At 33.3% G+C, this 16205-nt stretch overlaps 1 protein-coding gene across 1 annotated transcript in view; it reads right to left on the bottom strand.

Annotated features, from left to right (window-relative positions):
- Positions 1-4882: 4882 nt before the first annotated feature.
- Positions 4883-16205, bottom strand: part of LOC131668552 (very low-density lipoprotein receptor-like) — a 119450-nt gene continuing 108127 nt past the window's right edge. Inside the window, exon 3 of the mRNA XM_058942837.1 lies at positions 4883-5019. Within this exon, the coding sequence (XP_058798820.1) occupies positions 4883-5019 (137 nt within the window). The remainder of the gene's footprint in view (positions 5020-16205) is intronic.

The raw sequence follows: 16205 nt of genomic DNA on the forward strand, positions 1-16205 counted from the left end.
AATTTCATCCGACAGCTCGAAGCCGATCTGCGCAGTTCCGGCGCCACAAAGGGAGCCTCAGTAAACGTGGCTAGACCGAGTGCTGCAGCCACGGCCGGTGCTGGTCCCGGCGGCAAGTGTTTTAGATGTGATCGATTTAATGTCGATCACGTCTCCGACTCTTGCCCGCTGATCCAGTACGGGCTGTGGTTCTGCTACATATGCAGAGATTTCGCACACCACACAGGCAGAACCTGTCCTCGTGGAGACGGGTCGCACCGTGGTGGAGAGTACGTTGCAAATAATAATAATAACAATAGAGAGTCAAAAGAATCAAAAGGAAGAGTTAATTATAGAGGTAACAGGGGAAAATATAATAGAGGTAACGGTAATAGTAAAAGAGGCAAAGGTTATTACGATAATAATAGAGACAACAAAAGTCGTAACCCTAGAGGTCGCAATAACGGTAGAGTAGGCAAACGTGGCGCAAGCAGAACCTACTACCCAAGTGGAGACAAAAATAAACAGAAACTGGCAAACGCTGCAGTAGCACTTACTGAAGGTAAGAACTACATTGATACAATAAACAATAAAATAACCTTCCTATTAGATTCCGGAGCCACAGAACATATTACAAACAAAGCTTTTATCTTGCGAAACTTTAAGAAAAGTTCAGGAACTTATATCAAGAGTGCGAACAAAAACAAATCGGCTGATATCGAGATAGACGGAAAAGGAGACTTATACCTAAAGAGCTTAAACAATGAAGGTCATACCATTAGACTATCCAATGTTATAGCAGCCCCTGATATATCCGAAAACCTTATGTCCCTTAGGAAATTTGTCGATGCTGGATTTAGTATATATCTAGATGACAAAAATTTAAAAATATTCGATAAAAATGACGGGTCTACTTTTCTAACCGGGTACTATAAGAAACCAAACTGGCTTATACAATTAGAAGTAAAGAATAAAATAGAGAATCCGGATAGACAAACATACAATAAATATTATTGTAGAGCACGGTTAATAACGCTAGAAAATATTTCAAAAGACCCACAAAATGCAGAAACAGAAAACAATAAAGACATAGATTCAGAAGTTGGGAGGGAGTTAGTTACAAATGAATCTATACCTAAACTTAGCCAATATAGAGACTTCGAAAATTATTCACTAGATGATCTTAAGAACGAAAAACCAATGGATGATATATTCACGTCTTTCGAACTCGAGAAAAGATATTCAGAGGAGTTAGATGAAGGGATGTTGTGGCATGTAAGACTAGGACACCCATCATATGATTACCTATTAAAATTGCAAAAGATAAATAAAGAACTCAGCAATGTAAAGTTCAATGAAAATATTAAGAATTGTGAAGTATGCACAATGTCCAAAATGAATAAACAACCTTTTAAAGAAATAAGAACCAGAGCCGATCATCCACTTCAACTGACTCACACCGATATAATAGGTCCATTTAAAACAATTACTTACCCTGGTCGAAAGAAATATATAATAGCTTTCATAGACGATTTTTCAAAATTTGCCAAAACGTATGCAATAACAAACAAATCTGAAGCAGGAGAATGCTTAGAAAACTATTTAAATACCATGAGGAATTTGACAGGTAAAAATTTGAGAGCTTGCTATATAAGAGCAGATAACGCTAGGGAATTTACAGGAGGAGAATTTCTAGAAGTCATGAAAAGGGAAAATTTAGAGTCAAATTTTTCGAATCCATATACACCTCCCCATAATGGTACTGCTGAAAGATTCAACAGAACCATATTAGAAAAATTAAGATCATTAATGATAGATTCAGGACTACCAAAGTCTTTATGGAACTTAGCCCTGGAAGTAGCTGTAGATGTATATAATAGAACTCCAAATTCGTCTATAGAATTCAAAACTCCTTTGAATATGATATCCCCTAATAAGAAAAATCATTTAGAAAAGATCAGGCGTTTTGGATGTATAGCTTATGCTAAGAAACCATTATCTGAAAACAAATTATCCGAAAAGGCTATAAAAGGAATTTTAGTAGGACAAACCAGTAATGGATATATACTATGGCATCCTCAGTCCGGAAAATTAATTCTAACCAAACATGTGAAATTCCGGGAAAAATTAACCTATAAAAATATTGATAAACATGAAGAAATTACTAGAGAATGGAATAAGGATTCAAACTCTACTCCAAATAACAATGATAAAGAAACACCAGAGGAGACCATGGATATATTCAATGCCGGTAACTCGGAAAACATAAAGCAATTAAACGACACAGAATCCATAGGAAAACAATTAGAGACAGATAAAACAAACAAGAGAAAAAGAATGATTGATCGCATATCAGAAAAACATAATAGAGTGCAGCCTAAACGAAACAGCAAGATAAAACGAGACTACAAAGCCATGTCAGAAGGAAAAGCTAATCTAGTAGATAACAGTTTTGCCTTTATAACCCAATATAATGAAACCGAAGCATTGGGAGAAGATGAAAAAGGTTATTGTTTGATGGCTACGCTAAACTCTGACCCAACTAATTATAAAGAAGCTATGGAGACTAAAGACAAAATGAACTGGTCTAAAGCAATAAACGATGAATTAGAGTCCATGCGTGAAAATAATGTATGGAGTATAGTAGAGAGACCATCGATGAATCAGAAAGGCAATAAAGCCAACATAATAGACAGTAGATGGGTACTTAAAAGAAAAATTGACTCAGAAGGAAAAACAACATTTAAGGCTAGGCTAGTAGTTAGAGGATTTAAAGATACCAATGAATACGAACTAAGAGAAACGTATGCACCTGTATCTAGGCTATCTATAATCAGAGCTGCATTCGCTATAATCAATAAATTAGATCTTGAAGTATGTCAACTGGATGTGAAAACTGCATTCTTAAACGGTGAACTAGAGGAAGAAATATACATGGAAATACCAGATGGATTAATGTTAGATAAACACACGAAAGAAAATAGAGTTTGCAAATTACATAGAGCTATATACGGTTTGAAAATAAGTCCTAAAAAAAAATGGAATCAAAGGTTTTCAACTGAGGTAGAAAAATTAGGTTTACAGAGAGATATAAATGAACCCTGTTTATTTACATACAGAAAGAATGGCGTAATGATATTACTTATCTTATATGTAGATGATATACTTTTAGCAGGGAATAATTTTAACAAGATTAATGAAGTTAAGAGACACCTAAGCTCTGTATTTAAAATGAAAGAATTAGGAGAACCCAAAGAATACTTAAGTATTCAAATCACTAGAGACAGAGAGTCTAAACAAATAATATTAAGTCAAAGCAGATATACGGAAAAGGTATTAGAGAGATTCAATATGAATGAAAGCAAACCACAAAACACGCCGATGATAACTAGACAAGTCAAGGTTAGAAACAATAAAAATATGGAGAAAGCGAAACAACTGGGAAAACCAGAATTTCCTTATAGGGAAGCAATAGGTAGCTTAATGTATCTTGCGAATGTCACAAGACCTGACATTGCATTTGCTGTAAATTTACTAGCTAGAAAACAATCAAATCCCACCATAGAGGATTGGATTGATGTAAAGAGGATAATGCGATATCTTAGAGGAAGTTCTGATATAGGACTAATATATAGAGGAGTCACTGAAAACTTAGAAGTATTTACAGATGCAAGTTTTAGAGATAATGCTGATTCATCTTCAACAAGCGGAATGGTTGCACGACTATTTGGAGACTCGGTTATGTGGAGAAGTCACAAACAAAGTGTAATCAATCTCTCGACCTGTCATGCTGAATATTACGCAATGAGCGAAGCATGTCAAGAAATGATCTCATTAGATAAAGCTCTTAGAGACATGTTAGGAAAAACTATGTGCCCTATAATTATCAGATGCGATAATAAGTCCTCAATCAGCTGCACACAAAAAGAAGGAAACCATAAACTAAAGAATTTTGATGATTCAGTTAAAGAAATAATTGTTAGCTTAGAGAATAGAGAGAAAACAGGAACTAAAAATAAATTGTCTAAAGTACATGGTGACTACATTAAACAGTGCGTAACTGAAGGAAAAATTAAATTGATTTGGGTACCATCTAAAGAAAACTTAGCAGATATATTTACAAAGCCTCTTCCTTTCGATTCTTTTAAAGCTATTAGAGATAATATAATTAATAACTGACTATGCTCGAGAATGTCTTTGATTATTTGCAGACGCGGAAACCAACGGACCTAAGTAAGCTGCTTGTGCTCACGCGCATATGCGTACAGTGGAGGGAGTGTTCGGAATACTGTGCGCATGTGCGCGGGAGCTCGCCGCGCCGTCTTCGCTGTGCGGCGCTGCTAGGCTGGCGTGCTCTGTATTCCAACCGCATTCGTCCATCGACTCGGAGCTCTGTCAATTATTCTTGTTCTCTTTGTGTTACATTTGAATTAGTGTATTAGTAAAAACATTTAGAGGTTGAATATTATTAGAGAAAACTATTTGTACGGCTTTACTTATATATATATATTCTTAAATAATATAAGGTGTTTGTTATTTTCAATTTATCCCAGTAGTCCAACACAAATGACGGTATTAGTTTAAAGTATCTAATAAATACTTTTTCATAACATCACATGAAACCTAAAAAGTATAAATAAATAAAGATATTGTATTAGTTTACCTGTCGAGCATTTCTCAATTGAGCAACTTTTTCAATCTTTATTTTGATGATTTTTGCAAACTCCTTATCCTTTTGCTCCTGTAATAAAATAATATAAGATTAGCGCACAACTAATAAAAAATTACAATTACATAGTGATGCAACAAAATGAATGATTTTTATTTTGACACATACTTGGCTCTTACGACAAATTGGCCTATGGACAAATGGCCTATTCGTTTATGCAGTGTTCTTTGGAGTCTATTTAATCTTTGACTTGGTAGATGTAGTTGTAGTTATTGGTTCTTCGGATTCTGTATCAGTCGCAGATTGAAGGATGTTGCTTGGTGGTTGCCTTGACTTTTTTTTAAGCTTTTCTTTCATCTGCTCCTCTGTATCTAATGGTCAATAAAAAGTTTACGCATATATTAGACACCAGAATTAATACATATATGTGATATACATATGAAATATCAGCAGTATGTATAGTCCAATCAACAGAGAAATTTTCAGACAAAAATTCCGGGATGGGTTTTCTCGACGAAAATCGCTTCAGTACAATGTAAATAGGAACTCTTGATAAAATGCAACTCCTAATTTATTGTCAGATTTTTTTATGAGCGCTCAAAGTTGGCGAAATATGGTTTTTTCAATCTGCAAGCCACGGTATGCATTTTAGCTGAAAAAGTTTCGTATAAAAGTTGTACGCAATAGCAAAAGCTACAATTTGAGCTGTCGTGCAATTTTTTTCGTTTGTTAGTTATTGAAAAAAGCCCTAAAAACCCTTAAAAATGGGCATTTTTACTATATCGAATATTTATTGCAAAAAGAACTTTTTTTAATGTTTATGACTCTTAAAAGAAAGCTCTTGTGATTCTAAAAAAAATGAATTGTCGCACAACTATTTATTTTTATTAGTTACTGATATATTCTAATTAGTTAATTAAGAGACGTCCAAAGTACGGGGCTGTAAAATTTTTTTGGCCGAAGATATCGAGTTGTAAAACAACTCAATCTCTTTGTCAAAACGTCAATTTGAATAAATGATTGGGAACGAATCAAAAAATTAATTTGCAACCCCTAAATTTTTACTTTAAAAAAGTGCGTCTTTTTTCTTTTATAAACAATTAGTATTGCGGCTTCCCTATGCATTATAGAGATTTCTTTTTTAGAAATTCACATATCTGAGATCAAGGTGCATATTTTGAAAAAAAAATTGTTTTTCGATCAATAGGAGCCGAGATAATTTTTTGTTTTGTTTAAATCGCCATTGTTGTAATAATGAAAATTAACAAATCGGTCCAAGGGCATTCGATCGTTATTAAGTTATATTTTCTCATTACGATACAAGGCTTTACATATTTTGGCTTTTTAACAATTAAAATGACGTTTCATTTCCAGCACGAGAAAAGCCAAAGGCCGGAGGCAGTGGTGGGGGGCCTCCATTGCGCGCTTGGAAATACTGAAAGTCCGCGTTCAAATCGACGCGCTTCGCAAAAATCAGGCTTTTCTCGCGAACTATTGCATCAAATTTGATCATTTTTTTTTAATTTGGGGTAGCTTCAAAATTTATTGAGATTGGTGTAGTTGTAATTACTATATTTAGTGCCAATCGTTTATTATTAACTTAATTGAATTCATACATATCAGTGTATGTATAAATTCCAATTAATTATTACTTGCTATCCGTAAATATGGATAAGGATAAATAATAATCAATATATTTTCAATTATTAATAACAATATTTTAATTTATATGCATACGTAGGCTATAGTTTACATGATTTCTTAATCGTTAATTTTCTAATCGTGCCTAGTTCTTTTCGGTGCAGACTCATTTATTTCGTTTTCATTGCATTCTGCATTCAACATTACTTCTACAAGACTACTTAAATTATACTCTTCGTTATCAATATGATCATATTCATGTATTTCTTCTACGTTCGTACAATTATCCCCGTAGCAAAATCCACACAAGCGAGAACATTTGAGGCCATGTTTGCGGCAGCTGCACGCAGCTTTACAGCCTTTTTGGCATCTACAAGATATTTTTTTGATACTTCGGGAGGTATCATTGGCTCTGAAGAATGAGTGGGTTCCAAAGTATTTTCGACTTTATGCCACCCATACTTCAAAGGATTCAAATCATTACCAAGCCACGATTGTATTTGCAAATAAGCCCATTTGCAATGTTCGGCAGCTGCTGCTTCAGTTGGCGGCAAACTTTTTAGTTTCATTGCAGATTTGCTGGTTTTTCTATCGAAATGTACAAAACGTAACTCACTTAATGCTAATTCGTGCCCTTGCTTTGTTTCTACAATTTTATCGGCATTACTGGAATACATGCTTTTAATAATATTTATACCAATATTAATGAGTGTTATATCATCAGCAGATGAATTATAAATAATTGACGTTAAATGTATTAAAGAATTGTGATCGACTTTTTGTAAAATACAATTTTTTCCAAGATTAAAAAATGCAGATGTAGTATCACAGCCCGTAAAAATATATAAGAAGGAGATGATTTTTTTCAATTGCGGAAATTTGAAATTATTGCTATGATAAAATTTATCTGATTTTTTTCCTTTGTCTATAAATGCCCACCGTTATGGGCTGGCTTGTATACCTGGGTCCCCGAAAGTAAACTATAGCCTTGCGATTTCAGTTAAGTACAAACTTAGAAAATACGGAAAATAAAAATTTTATATATATATATATATATATATATATATATATATATATATATATACAGGGTGATTCAAAAACATTAAAGGAAATTGGTATTGCCGGATTCGTCTCCAAAAGTTATTTAAGAATCAATTATTATTTTTTTTTTTTGACAATCGAGTAATTAGATAATTAGTGTCAAAGATCGGCCAATCAGCGCGCGGCTTTGGAAGTATAGGCGCTCGGCGGCCAGCGGGGAGCAGTGAGACGGACTGCTATGAGCGCGCCACAGCTAAACAAAAACGGTGCTCAACCTTCATGCGTGGCATAATATTTCGATGCTAACGAATTGAAATACGTTTTCATAATATTAGAAATATGATAATAATGATAATAGTAATGCCAAATTAATTAATCTATATTTATTTTTTGTCATTGAGAAGCTAGATTTTTTCAAAAAATGCCTCGTTCATAATGTATTTTCCAACATTGAAAACCCCTATGAACAAAAAATGCTATCTTTGTACATTTTTGATATTCAGCAACGTGTCAAGTTTACAAGGATAAAATAATTGAAATGAAACATCAAAAATGATAAATTTAAATATGATTTTTATATCTTTTTTCTTAAATAACTCGCTCTAGCTTCCTGAAGTATTATTAGAATTGATTCATTATTTTTTTCAAATGCATATAATGGTTTTGCAAATACGTTAAACATATACAAAAATAATTATGAAATAATATTATTTATTTGTTTAATTTTAAGTAAACGATTTCGAGTGACATGTTTTTAGTGTACATTCAACGATGATATGTATGCAAATAAGTTGGAGACTAGAATAACTTTCAGTGAGACATTTATTTAATAATAATCAAGGAAGATTTCTGTAAAGTTTCAGATCGATTCATTGAATAATCACTGAAATGAAGCATTTTTAACACAAACGCGCGATCTTGCTCGCGGCATCGTTGTATGCTGCTGCCACGTAAGCATCATTTCGTTGTTACCGCCAGGGCGCGGATTTGGTATAAAAGCTCTATTTCAGTGATTATTTGTTGAATTGATCTGAAACTTTGCAAAAATCTTCCTTGATTATCAATGAACAAATGTCTCTCTTAAACTATTTTAGTCTAAATTATTCAAGTATGATATTTATAATAAATGACAAAGACGTTATAATCAGTTCATTGCTTTCTTTGCGATAGTGCAAATAATTGAGGTATTTTTTCAAATTTAGAGTCAGTGATATTGGTATTTTGTATTTTCAAGTGACTGTGAAAGCTTAACAGTTGTAATAATGATTTTTGCTTAAAATATACATTAGTTAGAAATTAGATGGTGCACGATAGATTTTAATTATCGATAATATAATTTGTTGGTTTTTGGCAATATTAATGTTACATATTTTGCTGAATAAAATGGAGGTAAGTAGTCGCATTTTTATAATATTTATCAAATTTTGTTTTAATTGGCATACGGTAATTTTTAATATTTATAAAAAGTCTTATTATAATTTTTTAATGCATTATATTGTAGCAAAATAAAGTAAGTACAACTTAATATATTTAAGATTATGAAATAATAATGATTAATTAGCTAAAACAAATACTATTGAATTCAATAAAATTTTTCAATAATAATGTTATAATTATTAATGTGTCAAGGACTTCGTATTTCCGTTTAAAATGTTGTTATTATAAAATTATTCAAATTTATTCGGCTTCGAACTGAAATTTCTTAAAGCGCTCTTTTTTTTCGTTATTAATTTTGTTTCAAATGCCGTCAATATCGTTCAATCGTTGTTTTGTTTACATCAACGCGCATCTAAAATGCCGCGTATTAATTATACTGCTGAAGAGTATACAGACATGGTATTGTGTCTTGGTTGGGCTGAAGGAAATCGAGAAGAGGCTGCTCGGGAATATCGTCGCCGTTTTGGACACTTTCGGGAGAACATGCCAACAGCCGAGACTATCGGCAGAACCGAGCAAAGGTTTTTATAAGACAAAATTCAATTAAAAAAGCTACTAGCGAAGCCGGTTTTTAGTTGTATACTTTTATTTTGTTGCTTTATAGATAGAATATTGCCATAGTAATCAGTAGCGACGATGAATTTAACCTCTTTTTGTTGCTATTTATAAAAAGGTTACGGGAGACCGGGAGCGTTATCGTGACCAACCGTGATGGTGGGCGACCGAGGGAGCTTCGAAATCAGATGCATGAACCTATAGTTGAAGCGTTTGAGAGGGACCCGACCACCAGCTTACGTCGAGTCGCTAGAATAATAACGGAAACTACGGGAATCATTTGCACGTACAGTATGGCACAACGGGTAATGAAGGACGATGGACAGCACGCCTATCATTATAGACGCGTTCAAGCACTTCGTAAGTAAAAAATTAAGACTTGCACAAATGAGAGATAGATAGATTGTTCAGGACGGGAATAAAGCAATATATTATTAATAAATTAGTCTAAAATCTATATTGATAGATATACACTCACTTAATTTCTAAAATACAATGAATATTAAAATTAAATTAATGCTAATTCCAAGTGAATAATAAATGATTAAACTATATAATTTTCTAAATATCGCACGCGATAAACAAAGGTTTGAGTTGCTGCAGTCAACTCGATCTTATAGTTCTTACAAGAAAATAAAACGACTCACTAGTTCGGCTTACTAATGCGTTCTGAATCATGGGCGGCGAGCGAGTCGAAATCTCAAAATTTTCTTTTATCCCCACTACAGGGTTTTATGTTCTCCTCTCGTTAAAGGAACGTATAGGCATTGCTTTTACAGCATTTCCTATAGTTTTGGGTAGCTTGCCATCCCGCTCCTCGCTAACTATGAGAGTCGTGTTCAGCGTTGTCACATGACACCGCGCGTTAAAAATCTTTTTACGATCTTTTCTCGCTAAATGAGATTGGAATAAATATTCCAATCTGCTTGGCTGTAGCAAAGCATACACCTATTTATCGATGTGCTTGCTAGTTGAGCTTGTGGGATGGCTTCTGGTCTCTATTTGCGATCTATGGATTTTATTTTCGAGGCATTATTCTTCTCGATTTGTTTGTTCTGTGCCCTATTACGTGACAGTAGAGGAACTCTACATCTCTTTCTGTCACATTCGCTTTACAACATCGCCTCGTATCGGCGCCCATCCTTCAGATTCACATTAGTTTTCTATTAATGTTAGTTAGTCGAGTACAAAACTTATAGCGCGTTTACATAAAATTCTCTTATCGCTCTATTTCTTGTTGACAAAACGAACAAGTCTACGCATGCAAGGAAGCTAGTAGAGCCGAGAACATACGGCGTTCATGACGTGTGCAGATCAAGTTCCTATCGCAATAGTTTCACTTTTCGGCTACAGCTGATTTCAATAGTCGGCTGAAAAGTCATGAATCACAGCTTGCGCGGTCCTGCGACCTTTTCTAGCGAATCCCCTTTCCGAAACAGATCAAATTAAGGTATCGTGTCAAATATGAGTCGAGCGCGCAAACGGCATCCGCGATATTGCCTCCGTCTGTTTATCAACGATTAATTTCTTATTTTAAACCGGCCGCGACATAGATAAATACGTAGATGTCTCATTATTTACTGATTAATAAAATATAACAATACTTTGAAACTACAACATTTAAATATCTCATTTTCGTATTCCGTTTTAGTCGATTAAATATATTAAAACAGTATCACATACAAGCATAATAAGAAGGCACGCACACAAAGCCACTCTCAAACGGCATACACAATGATTTCCTGTTTATTTAAAAAATGTTATCATTTATATTTTTATCTGAGGTGATTTGGTTGGGTGAATATAAGCTTTAATAATGATTTATTCAAAGTAACTAAAACTAATACAGAAGGTCACTAGTGTCAATTGTGTGACTCGGCAGAACGCGGACAAGCAGATCAGGCAGAGAGGCCGAGATCAGCGTGGGTCGCCGGTTCGACCGAGAGTGTCGATACACCCCCAGCGAGGTATACTCATTAACGCCGAAAGCGAGGTGGAAGGGAAAAGTCCCTCTCGCGGGGCGCGGGAAAACAGTCGCTGGGACTGAGGGTAATTAGCGAGGGACGGGCGTGCGTTTTCTCAAAACAGCGGAGCAGCCGAAAGAACGGTTTATTGCGAGCTTATAAAAAAAGGGTCAGGCGCGTCGGCGGCCAGACGTTTTCTATTTTATTGCGCGGGACCGGCTCGCGGCAGTGGCTGCGAGATTTACAATGTTTTTTGAGAGAAAGTATGAACATCTGCCAAACATTTGATGAGAGAGCGCACGCCACATATCTAAAGTCAAAACTGTATAAACTTATAAATTATGACAAATATTAATTAATTTCACTAGATAATAGACTCATGTTTCAGACTATAGTTAAAGACTAATACAATGATACATATAATCAGCAATAATTTTACTTGTTACTGCTTTTTAAAAAGTTTTGTTATCATTGTACAAAGTTAAATTACGTACACGCGTCTCGATTTCGGCCGGAGGTAGCAGAAATTGCAGCGATGGAGCTTTGATTGTATTAATATCGACACATCCAGACACGACTTCATTTATTAATTAATTTCTACGCTTTTATTAATAATAGAAATACGTATTTTTTACTATTTATGTTTTTTTTCTATTTGGCAATAGTTTGATACTGATCTATCAAATCTCGATACTTCAAGGGTTAAAATAAATGGTTGTAAAATTAAAAAAATTTTGTAATTTAACGTTTTTACTATTCTTATATTGCTTTGCTTATATTTTTTTAATATCTTTATAACTAGAATAAATTTGAAGTAATTTTTCTATTTAAATGAAAAGTAATTCTTTTAGTTATTTATAGTAGTTCAAAAAATACTACTGAGTTTAGTATCTTATTTACTTCAAAGATGGTTTTATTATTACTGCGAGTTTCGAGTTTAATAATAAAGAGTAGAGTTTCCTTCTTTGAAATTCTGCTATGAATGTTAATGATATTCATAGCTTTATATCCGATATCACCAAGTTCTTTCTTTAGCTCATATCTATCGATTAAAGAGTAAATACCTCTCAATACCACTTAGTAACACTTACACTACATTTACGTTTAGATGATAAATAATATTTAATCTGATTTATGATCGGTGCATAATCCACTTATTTACTCGTGCAACTTTCACTTTCTCTAATCTATTAGTTTTCAATGCTAAAGCGAATACGAATACGTCAGATCAGCATGGACACTGACTAGAGACTCATCAAAAAATTATGAATTAATAAGTTACATATTTTGTGATATATTTATGCAATTATTGTCATTATCACTAGTTAAAAGTTAAGATTCCGGAACAACAAGCTCTTCAAAATCATTTTCTACGTTTGCCAATGACTCCTTATAATCGTCTTAACTCGTCATTTATTTCTTTATTTCTTTTATATTTTATGTTGCTGATATTAATTACAGAATAATTTTGCCAATATGTGGCCAATCCAATAATTAATCGATAAATTTTAAGGTGAAAGACAAAAATAATTAGTCGTTTATTCCTCGTGCTATTACAATCGTTTGACGAATATAATATTATGAATAGAAAAATATGTCAATCGCCTCAACGCTAAGATTACGTTCAGCTCAAACGTTCGGAAATTTATACTCCATGGAATCATATCACGGAGATAAAATTCGATGATTATAACATGCCCATTTTTCATAACATAGTTGCCAGATTGCAAATCTGGCTCTACTTCCTTCCATAAAAAAAATTTAGATAAACCTACTGCTAGCACTTTATACATGAATAATTGTAGGTATACCGAATAATTTATTAAATATATTGTATTCTAAATTCTCTATTGCAAGATTACGTTGACAAAATTTTTGCAATGGTTAAAAGAGAGACGAAACTTGAATAATCTCATTGTTAAGACTCATACCACCATGGCATGGACTTCACGCTATTAACGATCAACAACAAAACCATGCTATAATAATCTGATTTTTCTCTCCGTGCAAATACCTCTTTTATCTCTAACCAAATAATCAAAATTTTTATTATAAAAAATGTAACAATTTTAAATATAACTCTTAACATTTTTCAAACATTTTTTCACCGATATTTCGGCAAACACCTACATAAACACGCACAAATATACAGCTTTTTGGCTATAAGAAACCGCCAAACAATTCAACAAAAATTAAATTGGAGCTAGATTAATTAAGTTAGGTGATTGTGATACAGATCCCGGAGACGCTGAGAATCGCATGCGGTTCTCTCAGTTTATTATAGAACAGATTGGAGAAGATCCAGAATACATGGACCGAATTCTGTGGACAGACAAGTCGAGTTATGGTCGGGTAGGGCTGTTCAATCATCATAACGAACATTATTGGGATTATGAAAATCCCTTCGTTATCCGAGAAGGTGAATGAAATACTAAATAAATGATTTTTCTAAAATTTAAAATATATGGTAATTGTGCTATTGAAAAATATGAAAAATTTCGACACAAACATACATTTTGATAATTTAGGTTATTGGGTTATTTAGATTTCGAGGTCATACGATATTGATGAATATAAATAAATCGACACAATTGCCAATATTTTTAAAATTGTAGTTATAAGATTGAGATGATATCTGTTGTGATCTTTAGGGCAAATTAACGAAAATGGTGTTAATTATTTTCAGATAATTTCCAGCATCGTTTTTCGGCGAATATTTGGACAGGCCTGTACCGCGACAGGATCATTGGGCCATTTGAGTTACCGGTACCGTTAACTGCTCCAGCGTACCTCGATTTTTTGCAAAACGATTTGCCAGGAATGTTGGAGGATTACTTAACACGGCAAGAACTGAACGACATGATTTTCATGCACGATGGGGCACCTATACACACTGCCGCGATAGTTAGAAATTATCTAAACGAGGTAATTTTTTATTTATTTAATTTTAATCTTTAACCTTTTAAGGACGGGGATTTTTACGTTAAAATTTGACTTTTTTTTTGCACAATATTTGTGCATAAAATGAAAGAATATGTCACGTGGAGTGCCTGACAAAATTGGTGGTCGATATATCGACTAGTCCCGTCCTTAAAAGGTTAATGGTTAAAAATAATTAAACCATTTCTTAAGTGTCACTTATTAATTAAAAAAAAATTATATATTTCTAGGCATATCCTGGTCGTTGGATCGGCAACAATGGGCCAATACAATGGCCAGCAAGATCGCCAGATTTGAATCCGTTGGATTATTATTACTTCGGAGCATCTAAGGAACATGTTTATCATGGCGACGGCCCTCAAGATCTAGATGAGATGCTCCGAAGTATACAAGAATTTGCGGATGATGTACAGCCTGAAGTGATCCATCGGGCTACACATCAAATTGAACGGAGAGCTAGGTTGTGTAATGAACAGAGGGGAGGGCACTTTGAACAATGTTTGAATGGCGATAATAGTGATGATGAAGCTATCAACGAGGATAGAATGGATGAAGATGATGAAGATGATGAAGAAGATGAAGAAAATAGAGAAGAAGACGAAGAGATGGATGAAGAAGATGACGATGATCCAGACTGGGAGATGTGATTTGTTTGATGTGTGGGTTGTGTAATTATGTTTTTGATTTGTTTGTTGTATGATTGTGTGTATTATATGCGTGTAATTGTGTTTAACAAATTGTAACTTCATCTATGTAAATATTGTTAATTTCGTTTATAATTCTTATAGTTTATATTTGTTTCTCCATTTTGTTTTTGTTGTTTCGTTCTTTTATTTAATTTCATGATTACAATTGTTAATACAAATTTAGTTCACTGAAAATTTCTCTTGTTCATTATCTTTTTTTCCCCTCATAACACTCCAGCCATAAAACAATCTTTAAAAAACACATAATAAAACTCGACTGTAACCGAAAAAGTTACCGAAAAAGTAACCGTAAAAGTAAACGAAAAAGTAACCGAATAAGTAACCGAAAAAGTAACCGAATGAATAACCGAAAAGGTAACCGAAAAAGTAACTATAAAAGCAGTCTTGAGAGGAAACGGAAAAAGCAATAATAGTAATCTATTTTATAAACGAATAACTATTCCAGAAAGTATCCGTGAGAGTAATCGAAAACAAGACCTGAAAAGTAATAATAACATAGTCAAAAAAGTAACTGAAAAAGTAACCGTTAAAGTAACTTTCGGTTACTTTTTCGGTTACTTTTTCGGTTACTTTTTCGGTTACTTTTTCGGTTACTTTTTCGGTTACTTTTTCGGTTACTTTTTCGGTTACTTTTTCGGTCACTTTTTCGGTTACTTTTTCGGTTACTGTTTCGGTTACTTTTTCGATTACTTTTACGGTTACTTTTACGGTTACTTTTTCGGTTACTTTTTCGGTTACTTTTTCGGTTACTTTTTCGGTTACTTTTTCGGTTACTGTTTCGGTTACTTTTTCAATTACTTTTACGGTTACTTTTTCGGTTATTTTTACGGTTACTTTTTCGGTTACTTTTTCGGTTACTTTTTCGGTTACTTTTTCGTTTAATTTTGTGGCTTCTTTTTGTAATTTTGCGATCGTTTTTTCGGCTACATTTATTTTACTTTGTCTAATTTTTTGTTATTTATACAGCTTATTGTCATAATATACGGATACATTTTTTTGTATTTATTTTTTAACTTTTGGAGAACTTTATTTAACTTTTTCGGCTCTGTATAATTTTTTGTACGTCTGTATATTTTTTGGAATAATTGGTGATATAATACTCTATGTTGTTTGTCTAATTAAAAAATATGTTTTCCATAGTCTTAACTCATATTTAAATCAAGACACGAAAAGGTTTTTATATTTTCAAGAACTATTTATTAACAATAACTCAATAAAAAGTAACGATATAAATAAAAATATACAAAACTTCGTTATCGGTTCCTCATATGA

Source organism: Phymastichus coffea, unplaced genomic scaffold, assembly GCF_024137745.1.
Source record: "Phymastichus coffea isolate CEN01 unplaced genomic scaffold, Cenicafe_Pcof_1.1 PCOF00079, whole genome shotgun sequence".
Lineage (NCBI taxonomy): Eukaryota > Metazoa > Arthropoda > Insecta > Hymenoptera > Eulophidae > Phymastichus > Phymastichus coffea.